Below are 19,711 nucleotides of genomic sequence, written 5' to 3' on the forward strand. Positions count from 1 at the left end.
ACAATATGTGCCAAATATAAGTTAAACTGACAAAATAGTACAATCATTACTGTGAAAAACTAATTTGACACTTTGTTTTTGTCTCCTTTCCATTTAATGAGGTTCTTAGGTTATTTTGTCAATCCCTTAAAACTGACACAACTTGATTATTCAGAGGGCTGAACAGGACGACATAATATGTGAAATACTGACAACTACTAAGCACCTAGTAGTCACTTTGACCAAAAACAATGAAGGAAACTTTACCAGTGGGGTTTCCAGGATTGATGATGCACAGGGCTCTGGGATTGCAGTAGCGCCGGGCCTCATCCAGGGAGCGCTGCAGCTCGCTAATGTCCAGACTCCAGCATTTTTCCTCATTAAGATAATAGTTGATCTGCACGGCGCCCAGTTCGGCCAGCGCAGCAGAGTACAGTGGATACTGAGGTATGGAGATCATGACGCCTGTGCGAGTCGCACCCTCGCCACACACCAGCAGCTTCAGCATGGTCTAAAAGTGCAGGATAGGGAGTTCAAGAAAGATATGTCAGCTCCACAAGTTGGCCTACATAAAAAGTAACACAGATTAGCTTTGTCTGCATGTCACATTTGCATAAAAGACTGGAAAAGGAAACAGGTGCTGTTGCTCCTCTGAATTTCACTTTGTTGCTCTGCAGCTGTGTTTTGGCATGAAGTTCTCCTTTTAAAGTACACATCATGCAATCAGTTTGATGGGGGGCAAATGGTCCAATTCAGTAGGATGGGAGTGCCCTCAGTGTTGGATGGGCAACAAAATAGAAAAATAAAAACCATTACTGCTATACGACTTTAACTGTAACTTGTCAGAACTCTACAATTGATTTGAAATGAAACGCTACATAGCTCATGGACGAAGATAATATCTTGCTTTTAAAGGGTCACCAGCCAAACTGTCTGGGCATCGGTGATCTAACTTCAGCACTTTTTTATCTTATTGATCTAGAATAGATGCTACTTTTTGTTCTGACGGCATGTTTTCCTCTTAGTTGCAGCTTGTGCGATTTGACCTTAACAAAGAGAACTCACTGAGGACGGGTTCACTCCATCATACATCTGATTTGTCAGTTTATGTTAATTTACCACAAAATTATCAAGACTTGGTCCATCAGTCTTAAAAATCCCAATCGAGACATCAGGTAACTTTTACTTCATTAATATTGGACTGCTACATGTTATCCCTAATTTCTTTTGGGGAAAAAAAACAAACACATAGTAGTACAACAAAGTCAGTTGAACAGATGAGAGGTGATTTGTACCACAATGCCGTCGCTGGCCCCTGTGGTGAGATAAATGTCGTCTGGGTCGCAGGGCACACCGCCGTCCCTTCGCTCAATGTAGCGGGCCACATCCTGACGCACAGAGTCTATACCCTGACTGGCGCTGTAGGAGCCTGAGGGAGATTCATATGGAAACAATACACATTGCTATGATAACTTAAAAGCTTTAACACAACAAAGTACAAACCAGAAAGCATACTTTAACACACAATGAGCTTATGAAGAGACAAAAGGTGATAATTAGCAACTGGGGTTATGTAAAGCTTTTTGTGCCAACACACTCATACACACCCATACTGTTCCCTCCGCAGGACTGCAGAATGCGGCGTGCTCTACTTTTAGCATCCTCAGGGAATGTTCTGTCATTCAGCAGTTCAGGGTAGGAGCAGAGCGCCAAGACCTTGAAACAAAGAGAGGTGTGAGTATAAAGGGTAGAAGGGACATTATGTAAATTCCTACACAGATTACTGCATAAAACAGGGGGGAAATTTACACCAATTTAGTTAACGAGGGAGAAATCTGTTAGACATCGAAGAGTCAGAGGGTTGGTGTTATAATTAGATGAGAGATTGGGGAAAAGGCTTAGGAGCAGACCTGCCGGAAGAAAGTGATTGGCTGCTGGCCCATAGCATGCGCGTCACCAATGTTTGCCTTAATGACCTCAGAAAAGGGCTTCTTCATTCCCTGCAGAACATAAACACAACATACAGAAATGATTATATATTTGAAGAATGGGAGGGGGGAGGGGACGGACTGTGAACAATGAGAGCATTTCTTCACTTTGTACACAAGAAATAATATTTACAGCGACTGCGCATTAACAAACCTAAAGATATTGGCGGAGAACCCCCACTGCATTTTTTCCCCAGTTTCAAGAAGACAGCACTATTTAAATCTTTCTAAATATAATTTTAATGAAAAACAACAGTGGCAACATACTTTGTTTAAAAAAAAAAAAAACTTTAATCGTCACGTTTCCAATCAAATTCCACAAGACAGATTTTCTGAGTAAACGGCAGAAGTAACTCAGTTTCCTGATTATTCAGAAAACCATGTAAGGCATCAGTAATTCATTCTCTATGCTCACTTTTTTTTATTCCTCTCTCTCTCACACACACACACACACACACACACACACACACTTGCAGATGTTCACTGACACTATAAAGTGAAGTAATTCTTTACGGACAGAAATTTGATTCTATTCAATAGTGCATCTATTCTACATAGAGATCTTGGTTAATATGGGAAGTTTCACTGCAGAATAGACAGAAATCATTTAGTACCAACAATTTAGTGTATTTCTAAAGGCCTTGATGCAGATACTATGTGCAAACATGAGAACAAAGCTTCAACCTGTGCAAACTACCTTGTGGTACTGATACTGTTAACCTTCTGACACATAAACACAGAGACAAACGTTACACAAGGGCGCTTAACCACCTTAGTGTAGACTGAGCAGAAGCATGCTCAACACCAAAATAATTAGGACAACATATCATCCAAATAAGGTATTAATTTACGGTCTTCCAGGCCAATAATATAACGTTTCTGAAAGATAATCTCTTGAGTAGCTGAGCCCACTGACAGAGCACAAACAGCAATGTAGGCAGACACATGCACATAACAAGCACGCACACACGTCGACAACACCAGATGTTAGCAACAGCGTGACACTGCAGAGAGACCACAAGTGGAACCTCACACTGACAACCTGCAGAAATCAAAACAGCCTGTTTGTTTTATTTGCCCACTCCAGTTCAGATTTTAGCAAGCTTGAGTCTCTGGCTCTCTCATTGGTCACATATTTGAGGCGTCTCTCGGTCTGGGCCAATAACATTATACAGGCAGAATAACACCCCGTGGTCATAAATACCGCCTATTCAGGATGAGGGTCTTTTTAGAAACACACTGACCTCTGCTCCTGAGAACCAACGCGAAAGGGCTTTGGTTTTTGTCCTCCATCGCTGATAAAACAGTAACGCAAACAATGCTGAAGTTTTAGCAGAAGGTGAAACTGTGCTCCCGATGCAAAGTGCGAAAACAAAGAGAAGAAAATTCATTTTGCATAATGTGACTCGTCATTTATGTGTTTTTTTGTTCTTAGTACAGTGTTTCCAAATACACTCAATAGTCATTCTAAAATGGAAAACATAGTAGACGTGTGCATGTTGCTTATTCTGGCAGAATATGTGGAAAGAATTTGACAAAACTAGCCTTGTGTGTCTCAAAGGGTCCCCATTCACTATCAGCTAGCTTCTCATTAGGACAAACAAAGACCTCAATGTAATCACTGCATGTGAAGCCTTGATTTGTGCACTTGTTAACTGGTACAGTAAGTTGGCTCAAAGTCTGACTCCTTTCCATTCCCTGTTCGGAAAAGCTATGAGCAACCAACACAGCTTTAGTATGGGGGGAAATAACAAGAACAAGGCCGTACTTGTACTGTAAATGAAGAGCAAAGCTCTCAGTTCCAAAAAAACAAGGCGTGGAAGAAACTGGAGCGGAGGAATCACAGTGTGCATTCATGTGCTTGAGTATAATTCACAGACAAAAGCGAGAATACCACTTTGACCTGCTTCCCAAAGTAATCCAACACCATCCAAGCCGCAGTAGGAAATGGATGTGATCATATAACGAAAGAGAATGTGTTTTGAAGGAAGAGCAACAGTTTAAAAGCTTCCAGAAGCACAGTTCAGTGTTTCTGAAAACTGGGGGAAAAGATGGGAGGACTGTAAAGGATTACTTCGGGTACATTTTTGCCTTCTGGCTGGGTGAAGTCTGGCAACAGGACAGACTGCAGACTTGCAGTGCTTTCCCTGTGTATAGCATTTCCCCTGCTTCCTCCCCTGTGAATGATCCTATACCCCGATATCTTGACAGGGTTTTACCAACTGAATCCAACTGCAATTTCTTCCGCTTTTTGAAGATCTAAATACAATTCAAAATCTATGTAGACAGTGAGTCATCTGGTTAAAAGGACACTACTGTCATTACAGTCCCTTTCACTTGTGCAAGGACCTGTTTGCATGCTCATCCCTTCCTGAGCAAAGCACTCAGGAGAGGACAGTTTTCACACCAGACTGCACTCAGTACACCAACAGCTGCTTGCCACATCATCACAAACTGTCCGAGTGGAAGGGATGGGACAGAGCTTTTCAAAACAAACACAAAAAAAACAAAGAGACAAGCACAAATGCCAATAAGCTGGAAAGGACCAAAAATATCTTGGATGATAAAAAACACAAAAACAATATCAGTGTATGCTATGGATTTAAAGACATGACTTAAGCTGCTGGACACAAGAGCTGAGAGCCGGATTCAGATTTATTACTACTACTACCTCTATATTACTACTCTACTAGTGATTTGTAGACGCTGAGATGACCATTCTACATAAGATAACAGTCTATGCTCGTCTACGGCTGATAAGATTTAAAAAAGGTACAATAGTAGACAGATAAGCCAAGCCGAACAGTTAGGACATTGAAGACTGCAGGGGGTAAAGTGAGGCAACAGATATGTACATCAATAGTAGGTCAGACAGTGAGAGGCAGTAAACAGGACAGTCTCTGGTTTAGACTATGGACTTTCACCGCTCACCGAGGATCTCTCCATTAGCAACAACTGTGGTTTAGAAACATGTAAGAAATTAATTAGAACTAACAACGAGGAATATCTACATCTGAGGTACAAATTTTGCACCAGCCACCAGCCAAATGTTGGTAAATTTACTTCACTCACTAGCCAAAAAAACCCCCCACAATGATAATCTATGAAGTGGCTGGTACAATTTGAACATACACTAGCACTTTAGCTGGTGGACAAAAAGTTAATTTTGCACCCTGTGTACCCATGTTGTGACAGGCTAAACCTGCTCAAGAATTACTGACTAACTAATGGACTTTGATAAGAGGTGTGTAAACAGCACAGCAAGGGATAACACACGATTTATTTAAGGGATAATGTTTAGATGGTAATAGTGAGAACATAACCAGGTGTTGAAGTTGGTCTGACCTGCAATTATGTCTGATGAAAGACACTGACTGCGTCCATAAAACCTTATTTTCCCAAATATGTGAGTCTACAAAAAAGGTACACAGCTTTTTGCCACGGTCTCACCTGTAGAATAAGCATATAACGTGGTGAAACGAATGACAGACAACACGAGATACCTTTCACACGCACAGATGATGAGTATGATCCATGGAGAATACGTGAAGTATGAACACTTAGATCAGACGGCCTGTTGTACAAACCTCAGAGAGCTCCCTCTCCAGCTCCACAGCCCGCTGAACGATGGGCCCCCGCACGGCGTACTCCACCTTCTTCACCGTGGGGTTCATGGTGTCGATGGTCAACACCTTGGCCCGGGACGACAATCCATTCTCAGACATTTTCTCTTTGGGAAGCCCACGCCGCGTCGCACTCAGACTCGATAGAGCTCTGCCGGGAGAGGAGGAGGACAGAGGGGGAGAGGTCAGTGAGCGGACCCTGGGACCACCGCCGGGCCGCTGCGCTCCGCTACCACCGGCAAACAATTCATTTCGACCTCGGCTTAAAAGCCGGACTTTTCTCGGTGATAACAGCTGCATCCGTGTGGCTGCCATGAAGTTACACTCCCTTCTGTGAACACGTTGAGCAACTTTTAACGCCTCTGCGGTGCACAGCAAACTGCTATAGCCTAACGTTACCGGTTGTGTCACTCTGGGAAAATGAAAATTAAGGGTGTGCAAGTGAAGCCACTCCTAAAATAACTCAAACCTTTGATCTTGTCAGATGTGAAAGTATACTAGTGAGCCTTCGGCAAATTTGTGATTTAAAAAAAAAAACCACAGGAAGTTTCTAAAGGCCCTGGCTGCATCCACACACATCGGCTAAGCTTTTCACTCTGAAATGTTGGAGTTTTGATCCGTGCACACATGGCCACGCTACAGCCCCAGGGCATATCCCTCCCCCTTGTGTGGCTACATGTCCACAGTTATCCCACCCCCCTCTCCCCAGTTACCCTACGCACCCTGAGGCCGACAGTCAAGTTCGGTTCTCCGGTTACTAAGCCGAAACAGCTTGGGACGCCTGACGTGGCTCAGAGGGACACACAGCCAGCGAACCGGGTGCAGCTTCCAGCTTTGTCCCGCGCTCACCGCACGGCGCCCCGCTTTTTGTTCTGAGAGCTCCATGCGGTTTGGGAGGAGGCTTTGAAAAAAATACTTATGAATGCTCCTCCTATCTGGACCACTAAACTCTTTCTGGGGTGGTTATATGCTAATTTCTCTGACTAAAGAAACATGCTATAATCACGTAAACAATCTACAGAAGAGGCTTCAATGAAAAATCACTATTCCTGGAATACTAATACCATATAGTTAAGTGTTTTGGATCTCTGCTGCTCAGAAGTCCCTGGATGGTACTTCAGGCCTAATTACACCGGTTACATTTTCCCAGTTCCCAGGTTAAACTGGGATGTCCTGTGTGGAAATTCCACAAATGTCATGTTCTCTTGCAGACTCTCTCTCCTCACAGGAACTAAACATACTGGGCATTGGGATGTTACTTATCCTCAGTGTGCCTTTCAATACAACTCTGAAGTGGGACTGCAATACGTTTCATGGAAAGATCAGTGCACAAGTGCAACGCAAAACACTGCAATTACCCTGACACAAAGCATTAATTCAATAATGAAGTGTGTGTTTTGTCACTACTCACTGCCACTATTATAGCATTATGAGGTTCGAAATACAGATGTTTTTACTAACTCACAGAAAGCAATGGTGGTTTTTTTGCATAGGTTAGTATGAGTTATAGAACAGAATTTCTGACAGATGCTTTTAGTTTGTCTTTCTCAAAGTTGAATAGTCTTATTAAACCCAATAGTGGCCACTTTCTGTGCCTCAGCAGTCAAGAAAATGTCAGAAATGAAAAAAAAGAAAAAGAAAACATAATAAGTTACAAGCTTTCCTTGGTAAGCAGTTTAAATGAAACTACTGCTTCTTGCTTATTTGCAGTTACACAGTTTTGCAATGAAGGAAGGAAAAAAACTCTGATATAAACCCACAGAAAGCAAAATAATCATCATATTTTAAGTCAAATTATTCAACATGTCAAACCAACAAACAGAAGGCACGTATTTATCCCAGTGTAACAGTTTCACATGACTCTCCAATACATTATATACAGTGCAATCCTGGTGATCATGTTACTGTTCAGTAAGTAATCTCAAAGAAGTTCACTATGGTATAATGTTTTCACTTGTTTTCATATTTTTGTCAGTATTACATTCTTGATCAGTAGTTTAGTAAAAGAAAATACCTGCTGAGACCATTAACAGTGATATCCTTTTCTACTGTACAGCTCTTACCAGTTGTTTAAAGATGGAAGCTAACATATAGTGGTTACGTTTGCAGTCATCAAGACATGAGAAATATTTGCAGCTAATTCATATATTATTGTGTCAAAGATGGTGGTTTTACAGAAAATTAAGATGCTGTAACAAAGTAAATGGTTCAATTAAAACCCAGTGGCTGCAACTATATCAGAAAGAGTCTGTGTGGCCACCGTACGAAGTGCAAAGGTAGGCACTGACAGTGGGATAAGCAGGAAGAGCTGGTGCTGCGGTGTCTGAAGTCCATAGCTTTTGCACTCTTCTGTAACTAGATAGCTCTGTAGCGGCTGGTGGGAGAATCCAAGGACAAAATCTTCTGTGTAGCCTCTCTGAGCCCTCTCGTCTGGGGAGACACACAAAGTCTCCTCCTGGGTGAAGTAGCGTGTCGTGCTGAAGATGTAGAAGAGCTTCAGTAGCTCCCAGCAGCGGGCCTTGGAGGGCAACGGGGGGTCACAGAGGGGATGATTATTAGTGGAGGTCCGCACGCAGGAGACTGAGCGGCGTGTTTCACGGTTGATGAGAAGAAGTGCCAGCACATCGGGGCGCAGAGATACAGATCCTGGTAAGCAGCGCTCTCCAACAGCCAGACAGTCCCTCAGGGTCTCCACCAGGGGTGTCCAGAAACAACCCACCAGCCCACTCTCAGCTCTGTGCAGGGAAGGAGTTGGGCCGCACAGCACGCACACATCTGCCCCGGGGAGCAGCTGGAAGCGGAGCAGGCGGTGGGCCACGGTGGGGCTGCCCTGAGGAAGGAAAACTGGGTAGTCAGAAGAGGCTGATCCAGATGCTGACAGGGACCGCATCAAAGCACAGAGCAGCACAACTTCCTGCGGTGCTAGGCGCCACCACTTCTCGGTGGCTGCAGCTATCCTCCCATGGACGAGGAGGCAGCTAAATTCACTGTCTGCAGCCTGAGCAAAGCCATCCACGGCCTCTTGAAGAAAAGTGGGGTTTGGGGGAAGCAGTGAATCAGCGCAGTGCGTCAGGTTGCCCAGAATGCCCTCTTGCCTCTCCTCCAACAGCTGATCAATGAGGCTGAAGCAGGACCGCAAGTCCCTCTTCAGCCTCTCAACATTCCTGATACTGGCCAGCTCATCCTGCCCCAACACCAGCACCATGCAGTTCCACGCATTCTCCAGGAGGCGCTGTAAACGGACCTCCTCCTCTTTGCTGCTGCTGCTGCATGCGCCACCTTGTCCACCTGCGTTCACAGCAATGAGCATGACACTATCCTGGAAAACTCTCCACACCACCTTACCCCCGCCTTCAGTCTCACAGCAGGACAACACTACTCCCTGACCACCTCCGAACATGTGAACCCCATTCAGGGAGCCGATGACAGAGAACGGCAGCTGTTTGGAGGCTCCTCTTGTGAAAAGAGGAACCCCACTGCTGGCTGTGAGGCAGAGGAGCTGTGTTGACCCATCCTGGAGCATCATCATGGGGTTAAGCTAGCTGGGATTCACTAATAAATGCACGGTTCAACAAACGCGTTTTTCAGGTGCGGCGAACAATTTAACCACTCACCTAACGATCTTCATTTCAGTTGATAGTATAACGTTAATGACGATCATTTAGTCAAACACCGACCGGCTGGTGTTAACTCTGGTTCAGGGTTGCATCATCGAGGGTGTGCACCTCAGAGAGCCGTTAGCATCACGTTAACGTTAAACCATTTCCATGCTGAACGGGGTACAAACAACGACAAGACCAGAGGTATCATGCAGCAAACCTATCTATTACGCCTGCACTTCACACATACCCATGCGCTTTGGTTAGCGCACTGTATTTAGCATGCTAGGTTAACAAAATAAGTTACCGTCGTTTCCACAGTAACGCTGCCCCATGATTCATTCTTCAGACTGGCGAGGGCGGTGTCATTCGGCTGTTCGAGCAGCAGTTGTGGTTCACGAGCTCTATTGTAACCGCTGAAGTAGCGGGACGGGAACACCGACCTGGGTTCAGTCCCCGGCGTTGTTCATGGAAGCGCTCTTCACATGGATATAGCGTCCGTTGGTCCACGTCTCGCGAGAGCCGAACCTGAAGCATTAGAATGATCACTAGATGGCACCGCGATACAGTTTTCTGACATGATGTATGACTGGATGCCTCATCTGAGCCCTGTCAACAATTACTAAAATAATCAAAATAAGAATTTGAAAATTCTAAAGTACAATTATTTAATATATTTATCAGTCTAGTCTGAGTTTTCACTGGTTGTCCTCAGTTCGTGGCATGAGGAGATATATTTTGCTGCAATGATTTGGCATTCTGGCATTTCTCCCAGTAAATAGGCGAGTTTCTGTGTGTCTGATATGAATTTGAATTCGGGGTATATTTGGTAAATGTTTGCAGTGATTTTCTCCTACTGTTTTATATTTAGGGCATGAGGTTAGAAAGTGCAGCTCTGTCTCTACCTGTTCTCTGTCACACTGGGAGCAGTCTTTCCTCTTGTGGTGTTCACTCAGTCTGTATGTTGTCAATATATTCCTTAAGTTAGGACATTTTATGTGCACAGGTAATTTGCCAATGTGAATTCTCTTTTTGAGGGCAGATAACATTGTAATTTACTTTGTGTTTTGGTTGTTTCTTTCCAGTATTAAATTATTATTTTTTTTAGCTTGTTGATCATTTGGTTTGGTCTGCTTGAGTTGGTGTTACTGTCCTGAGGCTGTTGGAGACTTGTTACTGCAGAGAGCCTCAGAACCAGCTGGCTGAGGGGACTCTTCTCTGGTTTCAGCTCCTGGTATGTCTGGGGGTTAACTGATTTTAAGTGATCTTTTCTGTATTTTTAGTAAGAGGGGGCATTTGCCAAGCTCTGCTCTGCACATATTTGTGTTTTTTTTCTGCACCTGCAGGATGCTCGTACAGAGGTCGGTTGGAAAGATTCTGATTGTTTTGGCCCATTTGTCAGATTCATTGGTCCCCAAATCTCACTGCCATATAGTTATTGATTCTAGAACAAATTGGAAAATTTTAAGCCAGATTTCTATTCAATATAGATGGTTTCTTTTTATTGCGTAGAAAGCTCTCCTTGCTTTGTCCCTCAGATCTTTCACAGCCATGTTGAGGTTTCCTGTGTTTGTAATTAGGCCAAGGCAAGTGTAGTTTTTTTGTATGTTGCAATTTAGTGGTGCCTAAATAGAAATTGCGTGTAACCTGAAACTTTTTAATTTCTTCTATTTCATGATCTAAATATCAGCTTCTTCAATTATTACCTCTAGTATATATTAAAGTACTTCTGACAAATGCTGATAAATAATTTGCTGAGAGTCAAAAAAGAGAAAGTGCCACTCAAAACATTGGAGTAGTAAAGAATGTTTTTTATTCATTAAATACAAAAAAGTCCAGAACAGTGATGACTAAAATAGAACAATAGAAAAGGCACAATAATTCAATCGAAAATCATACTGTGCCATGAAAAATAAAACTGTCTCCTTTCTTCTACTGTGGCTGAAAATAGATGGTCATCTTCCTGACATGATTCCAATGTGTTCTTCACTCAAGAGATCCCGTGGCAGTATAATGGCTTGGCATGAGGAGCAGTGTTGAGGTCATCTTTTCCCTGTAGCATCAAAATGAAGGCCTGCAGAACAATTAATAAATAAAAAAAACAAAAAAACACAGACAGTTCAAAATAGATTAAGCTGACATGATTTCAATGAATTGAAGTGGGTCAGTTTTTTAATGACATTTGTTAGGTTTCAGATCTTAAAAATGTTAATTAAAAAATAAAAATAAAAAAAATAAAGGCCTATGCTTAAGCTAATTTAAAAAAAAAAATTGTGCTCAAGGTTACATTTGATTTTTTATCTTTTTAATCTATCAAAAGGTAGTGTATGTCCTTATTGTATTCTACAGCTGCATATATATTATAGAAGTAATAGCAACATTGTGAAGTACTACCAAACATCCATATGTTGTCAAAATATAGCAACTATGTAGATTCCTAAATGAGCAGCTAAATTTAGCCTGCGTTTCATCATGTTTAGGAGAAAATACAATATTAAGGTTTGTAATATACTGTGGATACATGAAGATAGCAAAGAAGTTAATTATGCTAGAGAGGTCTGAGAAGTTTCCATAGATGTTTAGATCGTTTTTCCCCCACTGAAAACTGTTGACAGGAAACCAACATTTAACCACCACCTTTCAACTTAAAAGGCTTTTATTATAATGAACGAGTTTAATTTCACCAAAAACCGAAACTGTTTAAGAGACACAGAAGGAAAAATTGTCTCACACAAAATGCATTAAAGACATTCTAGCCAGTTCTTCAGCTACTCTTCAGACCTTTGCATGTGTAAAGTATGTGCGAATGTGTCAACAGGCCGGCGGACTGACCAGTGAATAAAGTGGTTTCACAAAAAGGAGCAGACTTTCTGCGGCCTGAAAGGGTTGGTGCTGGAGGACACACCGGTGAGCAGGGGGTCCTGCAAGGCATTCTGCATGCAAAACTGCTGAAGGTCTGCCGCTGCCTGGGAGACCTGTGACAAAAGGAGGAACCAAAATGTAAACTATGATGGGTTATCCTAAACAGACACGTTAAAGGGGTCACTCCATTGACTTCACATAATTTACTTGTCACAATGAGTACTACTCAGCCAGTGAAAACTGATAATGCCCTCCAAATAAATAAAAGAATAGAAAGAAAGAACATAACCCTGATGATATCATCAGGAAAGATGTCACTGAATTAAAAACTGTAGGACACAGTATTTTTTAAGCATGACCTATACTGGAGATCTTTGCCTCTACTGCTTCAATTTTTAGTCCTTAAAAAGAAAGAACTTAAACTATGAGGGCAATAATATAGTGTATTATACAGAAAGTACTGCTAAACTCTTGTAATGTGCCAATATTCAAAACAAACCCATCCTAAGGACCCTCTGGATTCAAATATCCTTTGAGTACAATCACATTCTTTCCCTGTTTAAATCTAGGTTCATTTGATCCAAGTCAGTTATTGAAGTCTTTAAAACGGCTTTGTAACTTTATTTTAGTAAAAAAAATGTTAGCAGTACAGATAACGCAGCATTTGCTAACACAACAGAGCATTTTCCTTCAAGTAACGTTAGCTCGGCTTTTACTTTTCAGGTAACTAATTTAACGCTATAAGTTAGGGTACAACCCGGGTCTGATCATCTTTAACGTTATTTAATATTTGCCCCTACGTTTCTTCTTATTTGAGTGATTGATTTAATAAGTGTATCAGACTTGTACTTCCCCTTCGGTCCCAGCAACGCCCCGCTATGCCTGTTGACTAGCGGCTAACTTAACGTAATGCTGCTAGCTTCTGGCACCAGCTAGCGTCGTTAGCGGACCGGGGTAACAGTAGAGATTTGGCCCCAGTTATTTGGCAGAGGGGGGGGGGGAACAAAAAACCAAAAAACAAGAAGCACATACATTACCTTCACTCTGTTTATGCTCGCCTCGAAACGGAGCTGCTGTACGACTTTTTTCATCGCTACAAGATTAGAGGAACCCGACATTCTCGATGTGTTTTTGTGAAAAAATAAACGCGAGCTGTGGGGTGGGATCCTGGGCTGGATGCTGAGACAAAAGCAAAGATGATGACATCCGGATTCCGGTTGTTCACACTTGTGACTGCAACTCACATTTTAACACACTAGCAGGCGCCAAATTAAAAGACAGAACGCAACCTTTCATTAAAAATACCTTTATTGTGCTACTCCACCAGTAGAGCATATCATTCTCAATCTAAAGTTAAAATTATACTCATAATTTATTCATCTACTATGTGTAAACATTACATTTTAAACCAAAACTTATCCTTTCAATAGAATCGACATGTAAACAGACATTTCTAACTCCAATATGGTCAAATCACTACTTGGTAGACACTCTCCCTTGAATATAGCTTTAAATCTGATTTGTCAGTGTTCATTTGTTTGTACAGAAATGTAAAGAAAAGAACAATGGCAGGGATATTAAAGTGCTTTCTTGATTGATCAGCTTTGGTGAATTATCTGTGCATGTCCATAACAAAGCAACATAACAATGATGCTGCAAAAAATGTTTATCGGTTGTGAGGATATTCCGCCATGAATTAATGCCACTGCATGGAAGAGGTCCACTGCAAAGTCACAAAAAGGCACTGGAAGTTCTTCAAGTGAGGCTGTTCTCATCTTCACCCAAAGAGAAGATGCTCAAGTCTCCACATCGAATTTTGTTTTTTGACTTGAATCGAGTTTCTCCATCTTCAATGGTGCTGGACTCTTGCCAACATCTACGATTTGAAAGTCTGGAGGAACTGAAATGTTAAAAAAACAAAAATGCAGGGATTCATAGGTATGACACAGCAAACACCACTACCAGCAACAGGGTCTGATCCTCACTCTTATACAACACATAACATATTTGGAGGTACTTACAAGCAACTTTAGATCTGTTGTTAAGAGTATGAAGGCTAAAACTTCATATCCTACACTGGCTTGAAGTATTCCTTGTGAAATAACACTGCTCAAATTAACCCCCAGCACTGTAAAACATGCCGCGGAAACACGAATCCAAATTTCACAAAACACAGACAATTAAGTGACTGAACAATACCTGCTGTCTGGTATCAGGCGGAGTGTCCGGTAAAGTTCATTTGTGGATGGCACAGCAGCACTTTGTGTAGGTTTAGGAGTGGAGAACGTAGCGTAGTTTGAGGATTTGGCCAGCCGAGCGTCTGTAGAAGACATTCTCATCTCTGGCTCACTTCCTGAAATGCAGGGGATGTTCAAATAAAAGTCAAAGATACAGGTATTTACATGTACTATAAATAGAAAACTACCGTTATTATTCTGTATTGTTTTTTGCACATCATAACTAGTGTTCTTTATTCATCAACATCACAAGTGTTAATAAGATCCAAAACATACTTCGATTGGGGCATGCTCTGATGCTCCTATTCGTTGTATTTTTTTTTGACAAAAGTTTTATTCTCTAAATTATCATTACAGGCCTACCGGTAATTTGTGCCACAAATCAATGCTCATCATCTGTTACAACTGTAACCTGTAGTCCTGTTTTGTGAGTAATCTTTAATTACACAGACTTACTGATTGACAAGGCACTTTGGCCATCAGATGAGGAACATCTCCTTCCGTCTGTAAAAGGAGTCATGTTCAAAAACTGATTCTTGAGCCAAGAAGCACGGTCCTCCTGAAAGGCCCTTTTCTGTGGATTACAAAAAGATTTGCATTTACCCACAATATACTGTATGTTGAATAAAACTGTGGTACTACTTCAGAAGACTTGAGCACCTCTCGCCCCAGGCGAATAGCAGCCTCTGTAAAGTTCTTTCTCTCCCTCTCAAAGTTTCTCTTCTGCTCCTCAAAGAGCCTCCATTCCTCTTTGAGACGCTCTTTCTCCTCCAGTGTGTAGCAGTCATTAAGAAGAGCTGCTGTCTCATCATCAAATGATGTGTTGAGCTGTTGCTGCACAGGCAGAAACAGACACATTTTAGACCAAATTATTCTCTACAATTTCAAAATGACCAGGGCTCATTTATCTCAACTGCAATTTCATCCATTCATTTGCATGCATAATGAAAAGCCTCTTATATTGGTATAAAACTCTGCTAAGCAAATGTTTAACCTGCACAGACTTAATGAGCAGAAACGGACCTGAAGGAGCTGTTGCTGTGCATGAATGAACTCTTTGCACTGCTGCACTTCACGCCTCATCCTCTCCATCTCATCCTCGTGGGTCTCCCTTGGTATCACCTCCTTATTGGACTCCAGCTGATTCTGCACTTGTGAGGCTTGGCAGACAAACACAGCAAAAGTTAATAATGTCAGTTTCCTTCCAGATATACGTATATATGTCTGAACGCTTCAGGGAACAGCTGTACATTTTCCACAATCCAACTTTTTAATAACCTCACATTAAGTTAGGAACTTTTTTTAGTAACTTTTGCAGTATATCAGGGTATGTGACAGAGCTACGCGTACCTTGGCTGTCTAATTTCTCCATGTGGTTCCTCAGTTTCCTCCACTGCTGGCGGATGCTGTTTGTGAGCTGCTCCCTGGCGTGCTCACAGGACTGGTCCAGCGTTTCCCTGCTAGAGTCACCCGCCTTCTCCTCCCCATCCGAATCTGCCTGAGCAAAACAGCAGAAACAGACAAGCTATATTTTTAACATGCAAGCGTCTCTTTTCAAGACAGTCAACACTCACAGATAAAGTTTCAGTGTAGTGATTTATCACATTATTAATACGGCCTGTGGGTTGCCTATCCATCAGAAAGTCAGCACCCTGGATGTTGCTTAATAATCCTTTGTCCATAGTCAGAGCTTAAAGAGGAACTACACGTCAAATCAGTTTTGTTGCACCTTACACGTAATCACACAGAGTACTGTTGGTTTTATGCCACTAATAATACCTGCTCCAGACTGTCATCAGCAGCGGCTCCTCTGGCAGAGGGCTGGCATGGACTCAGGATATGTATCATGTCCTTCTTCATCTGCTGGAGGACTTTCTTAAGCTCGGCATTCTCCAACATCAGGGACCTCTGACTCGCCTCGTAGTCACTGAGCAAGGACTTGTACATCTCACTCTCGTGGCTGCGGAGAGTAATTGACAAAAAAAAACAGTTGTCTGATTGATGACTGAACATTCTGCAAATATGGTAAACAAGCCAAGAAATGGTTTTCATTAAACCTTGCTGTCGCTTTTGCGGTCTTCCACTGGCTCCTTTTCCCATCTGAACGCCCCAAGCAATTCAGTACATCAATAGCTAGTTGGGAAAAATAGGAGGCCAAATCTTAATGAACTAGTCCTGAAATTCCCACAATAAAGAGCAATGAATATACAGTTTTTGTGGAAGTATATTTACCTAGTTTCTTATCCTTTCTGTCGATCAGTAGCTGGCTGAGACGCTCCTTTAGCTTTGCAGCTTCTCTCTCTTTTCTCTTGGCATCATGACTGTACTGAGAGGCACGGCTGGCAATGATACTCTGGAGCTTCTGAACCTATCCAGGATGACCGCCTCGTGAGTTTGACAGGCTCATGCATACTCTATCTAGGTGCACATTTTGTAATACCAAAAACTATACCTCATCTTTTTCTGTTTTCAAGCAGCTCTGCAAAGTCTTAATTTTGAGTTGTAGCTGCCTTTCTGTCTCATGTAGACCCGATTTCTCCCTTATAGACAGTTCCAACTGATCCTAGAAGGAAATACACACAACTCTTATTATGAGCCAATGAGATGGCGATGTTTTGCACACGCAGTTAGTTCAGGGTTTAAACCTACAAGAGTGGATTCCTGAGCAAAATCCCATTTAATGACAGACTGTAAATCCACAGACAGTATCTACACACGTGGACCAGGTATTTGTCGTTTTCAATTTTCTTATGAAGCTAAAAATGTTTAGTAAACTAAAGCGGCCCCAGCACCGCTCCTACCTCTACACTATTGTGATATAAATAACCTTTATGTCTTCACTGGTAGGTATAGATAGAAGAGGTATGTTAAGCCTTGCAAGCACAGATAACTGCATGAAAATCATTGTGCTACTGAAAATGATAGAAAGTCTTGTCCTTGTTTGGTTTCTGTAGTAGAGTAGTTCATTTATTTTTGGAAGAATGAGAAAGGAGGGAATTTGCTGTGTACAGAATAATATGTTTCTTTTATGCCCTCTGGTGGTCAGCAATGTATTACTGCAGTTTATAGAAAATGACAAAAGTCTGTTGGTATTCTGAGCTGGACAGACTGAATCCAGCTCAGTCATACGTGCCTTAAGTCTGGAATTGTTCATCTGCATGTGTTCCAAGGAGCTGGATTTCTTCAGCTGTTCTTTTTCAAGCTCCTCTAAATTGCACATATTCCGCCTGTGAATCTGGAGCAGCTCATACATGGCGTTCAGAGCTGGCACTGTGTTCAGGCCGGATCCCCCTGGTGAGCTGGCCTCGATACATGTGGAGAGGCCCAGCGAGGCGAGCTCCTGTGAAAGAAAGAGGACTTAGGTCACCGTTGAAGTCAATGATCTCTACAGAAATAAAGGATAATGTATCACAATAATGAGCATTTAGCAGGGGCACATTTGTCCAAATTTAACATCAAAATCTAATGTGAACTAGATTAATGCATTTTATTTTTATAAAACACAATAACTAAACCAGGGCGTTTCCGTACCTGATTGATGTATGAAATGCACTGAAGAACATTATCATCTGTGCAAAAGACACTTAGCACACAGTAGGAGCTTTTGGACAGGGGCAAAGAAGAGTGCATTGACACAAGGTTGTTCTGCCTCAAGGGAGACATTGTCACATGCGATATGCTGGATATCTCATAGTTTCCTAAAGAGAGAGAGACCAGAGAGAGGGAAACTATAGCAATGGTAGGTACATGCTTTCTCCTACTGAGAGGCTTGAATTAGGTTGCTGCACTAAAATGGGAACAAAAATATGGGTCACCTCTAGCAGATCCCACAAAAAGCAGAGCTAATGAGCCTTTCTGTTACTGAAATATTCTACCAAATCATTAGTAGAGACATTTACCCATAGATGTCCCTGCTGGCACAGTTGTCCACCACTCTCCCATATCACCGAATCATCAGGACACGAGCATGTGAGGTCATGAGTGATCAACCCCGGAGGTGGATTAGCAGTCTGCCGCTGGATCTGAGCCCTGCAATGGAGCATCAAGCAATGAGACAGACCAGCTATAGATAATCTGGGCTGCTGCGTCCCCCACACAGGATTAACCGCCTGATGTCTGCCAGTGGGGGTTAGATTGGGGTTTAACAGGGCTCTCCTATTGGCCATTGGCAACTGAAACCGCAGGGCAGTATGATGATCTCAGCCTCGAGCCAAACGACTTACACAGATAAAAATGACAGAAAGCCAATACAGAGGGGCTAAATCTGAGAGTGCATGTGCATGTTTTTACTTTTGTGCCTCCGGGACATAATTATGATCTTGACATGTTCTACCCAAACAAGCTGAACCAGATATCTACACCTACGCCACTCCCACAACTTTACAAGGTACTGAGGTGTACCAACTTGTGTTCAGGGGGCTGTCAAGCACATTGTGCTTATTAACATAAGGGTGAACCTTGCAGCCAAAGCAACAGTAAAAGCTTTAGAGCACCATGTTGGACACAACGACCAGTCGAGTATCTGCGTTTCTCTGCCCTGCCATGTGCATCCCAGCCAATGTTCTTATCTACCAAACCAGAAAACACACGACACACAACTTTTATCTAAAGTTAAGTGACACTGAGGCGAAGATAAAGACAAGTGTGCTTATTTTTGTGGGTTAACCATGACGTTATTAGATAAAGATGTCTTCATAAATTAAATAGTTACTGTAGAGTTATCTTGACGTATAACGTTAGTAACTCGACGTTACCAAATTAAGGTTAGCTAACGTTAATATTAGCTCGTTTGCTAAACCCTTGTTTAGCACAGACATGTTTTTATTACAAGGTTATCGTGAAATCGTGAACGTTACAAACTTCAGCGATAAGTAGTTGACCAGTGCACTCAAGATATGTACCTGATCCTTATGTTCCTGATTTGAAAGATGAATTCGACGTTAGCCAAAACGTTAAATCTGGATCCAATTTATTAACTGCTGGTTTGTAACGTTAGTTCGCACTGTTTGCCAACCTGGATAATAAGTTAGCTGTATGCTAAGTTAAACATTCTCACGGTGTGAAATGGATCAACTCAACCCGAACACTTGCCAAGTTCGGTAATGTCGGCAAAATGAACAAAATTATCTTTCATCGAAAACACCAGCAACTGCCATGCCGAGTTCAGCCGTCACCTTGTCGGCCGCAAAAAAAACCCCACTTACCTATTTTTTATGTGAACGCAGTCCAGCACAGTTGTCCCCTACAGTAGGTACTACTCAGGCGGCTGCAGCTGCTGCTAGTTGTGTGTGTTTTTTTTAAAAGTCTAGTCCTCCACTGACTTCTAACCAAACATCTTTGTTATTGGAGGCAGCGTTGGTAGGCAACCAGTATCTGAGCCGTACATTGGATATGAACGTTAGACGATTATGCAAATGAGAAAT

At 42.2% G+C, this 19,711-nt stretch overlaps 4 protein-coding genes across 6 annotated transcripts; all 4 read right to left on the minus strand.

Moving 5' to 3' along the window:
- Positions 1-246: 246 nt before the first annotated feature.
- On the minus strand, positions 247-9,670 carry LOC119887237 (alanine aminotransferase 2-like; the record flags this gene model as incomplete). Of its 3 annotated transcripts, none has more annotated exon segments than XM_038698114.1 (6): positions 247-490; positions 1,275-1,408; positions 1,587-1,695; positions 1,890-1,979; positions 5,555-5,741; positions 9,497-9,670. In XM_038698114.1, coding segments are annotated over 6 exon segments (799 nt in total), but the record flags the coding sequence as incomplete, so codon positions are not given.
- fuz (fuzzy planar cell polarity protein) lies at positions 7,352-9,198 on the minus strand. The gene has a single exon (XM_038698117.1). The coding sequence runs from the start codon at positions 9,117-9,119 to the stop codon at positions 7,803-7,805; it is 1,317 nt and encodes a 438-aa protein (XP_038554045.1). The 5' UTR covers positions 9,120-9,198; the 3' UTR covers positions 7,352-7,802.
- Positions 9,671-10,979: 1,309 nt separating the features above from the next.
- On the minus strand, positions 10,980-13,247 carry gng5 (guanine nucleotide binding protein (G protein), gamma 5). Its single transcript, XM_038698119.1, has 3 exons — positions 13,089-13,247; positions 12,022-12,164; positions 10,980-11,263 (listed from the first exon to the last, which is right to left on the minus strand). The coding sequence occupies exons 1-2, from the start codon at positions 13,167-13,169 to the stop codon at positions 12,039-12,041; spliced, it is 207 nt and encodes a 68-aa protein (XP_038554047.1). The 5' UTR covers positions 13,170-13,247; the 3' UTR covers positions 10,980-11,263; positions 12,022-12,038.
- A 94-nt stretch (positions 13,248-13,341) lies between these two features.
- ssx2ipa (synovial sarcoma, X breakpoint 2 interacting protein a) lies at positions 13,342-19,639 on the minus strand. The gene is made up of 14 exons (XM_038698118.1): positions 19,493-19,639; positions 18,188-18,317; positions 17,820-17,986; positions 17,422-17,628; positions 16,741-16,851; positions 16,521-16,656; positions 16,346-16,421; positions 16,068-16,248; positions 15,639-15,786; positions 15,312-15,448; positions 14,949-15,122; positions 14,745-14,862; positions 14,251-14,404; positions 13,342-13,951 (listed from the first exon to the last, which is right to left on the minus strand). Exons 2-14 carry the CDS (start codon positions 18,228-18,230, stop codon positions 13,807-13,809), a joined length of 1,797 nt encoding a protein of 598 aa, XP_038554046.1. The 5' UTR covers positions 18,231-18,317; positions 19,493-19,639; the 3' UTR covers positions 13,342-13,806.
- Between the last annotated feature and the right edge of the window lie 72 nt (positions 19,640-19,711).

Source organism: Micropterus salmoides, unplaced genomic scaffold (genome assembly GCF_014851395.1).
Source record: "Micropterus salmoides isolate LMB-PRFRI ecotype aquatic unplaced genomic scaffold, ASM1485139v1 Ms_hic_scaffold_4077, whole genome shotgun sequence".
NCBI classification, from domain to species: Eukaryota; Metazoa; Chordata; class Actinopteri; order Centrarchiformes; family Centrarchidae; genus Micropterus; species Micropterus salmoides.

Bases quoted from the DNA above. Each gene is read 5' to 3' on its own strand.
- fuz (XM_038698117.1), bottom strand. From the start codon at position 9,119: ATGATGATGCTCCAGGATGGGTCAACACAGCTCCTCTGCCTCACAGCC.
- gng5 (XM_038698119.1), bottom strand. From the start codon at position 13,169: ATGTCGGGTTCCTCTAATCTTGTAGCGATGAAAAAAGTCGTACAGCAG. The intron at 12,165-13,088 runs GTAATGTATGTG...CTTTTGTCACAG, and splicing joins CGAGCATAAACAGAGTGAAG to GTCTCCCAGGCAGCGGCAGA.
- ssx2ipa (XM_038698118.1), bottom strand. From the start codon at position 18,230: ATGGGAGAGTGGTGGACAACTGTGCCAGCAGGGACATCTATGG. The intron at 16,657-16,740 runs GTATAGTTTTTG...CATCCTGGATAG, and splicing joins TGAAAACAGAAAAAGATGAG to GTTCAGAAGCTCCAGAGTAT. The intron at 16,249-16,345 runs GTTTAATGAAAA...TACTCTCCGCAG, and splicing joins ACCGCAAAAGCGACAGCAAG to CCACGAGAGTGAGATGTACA.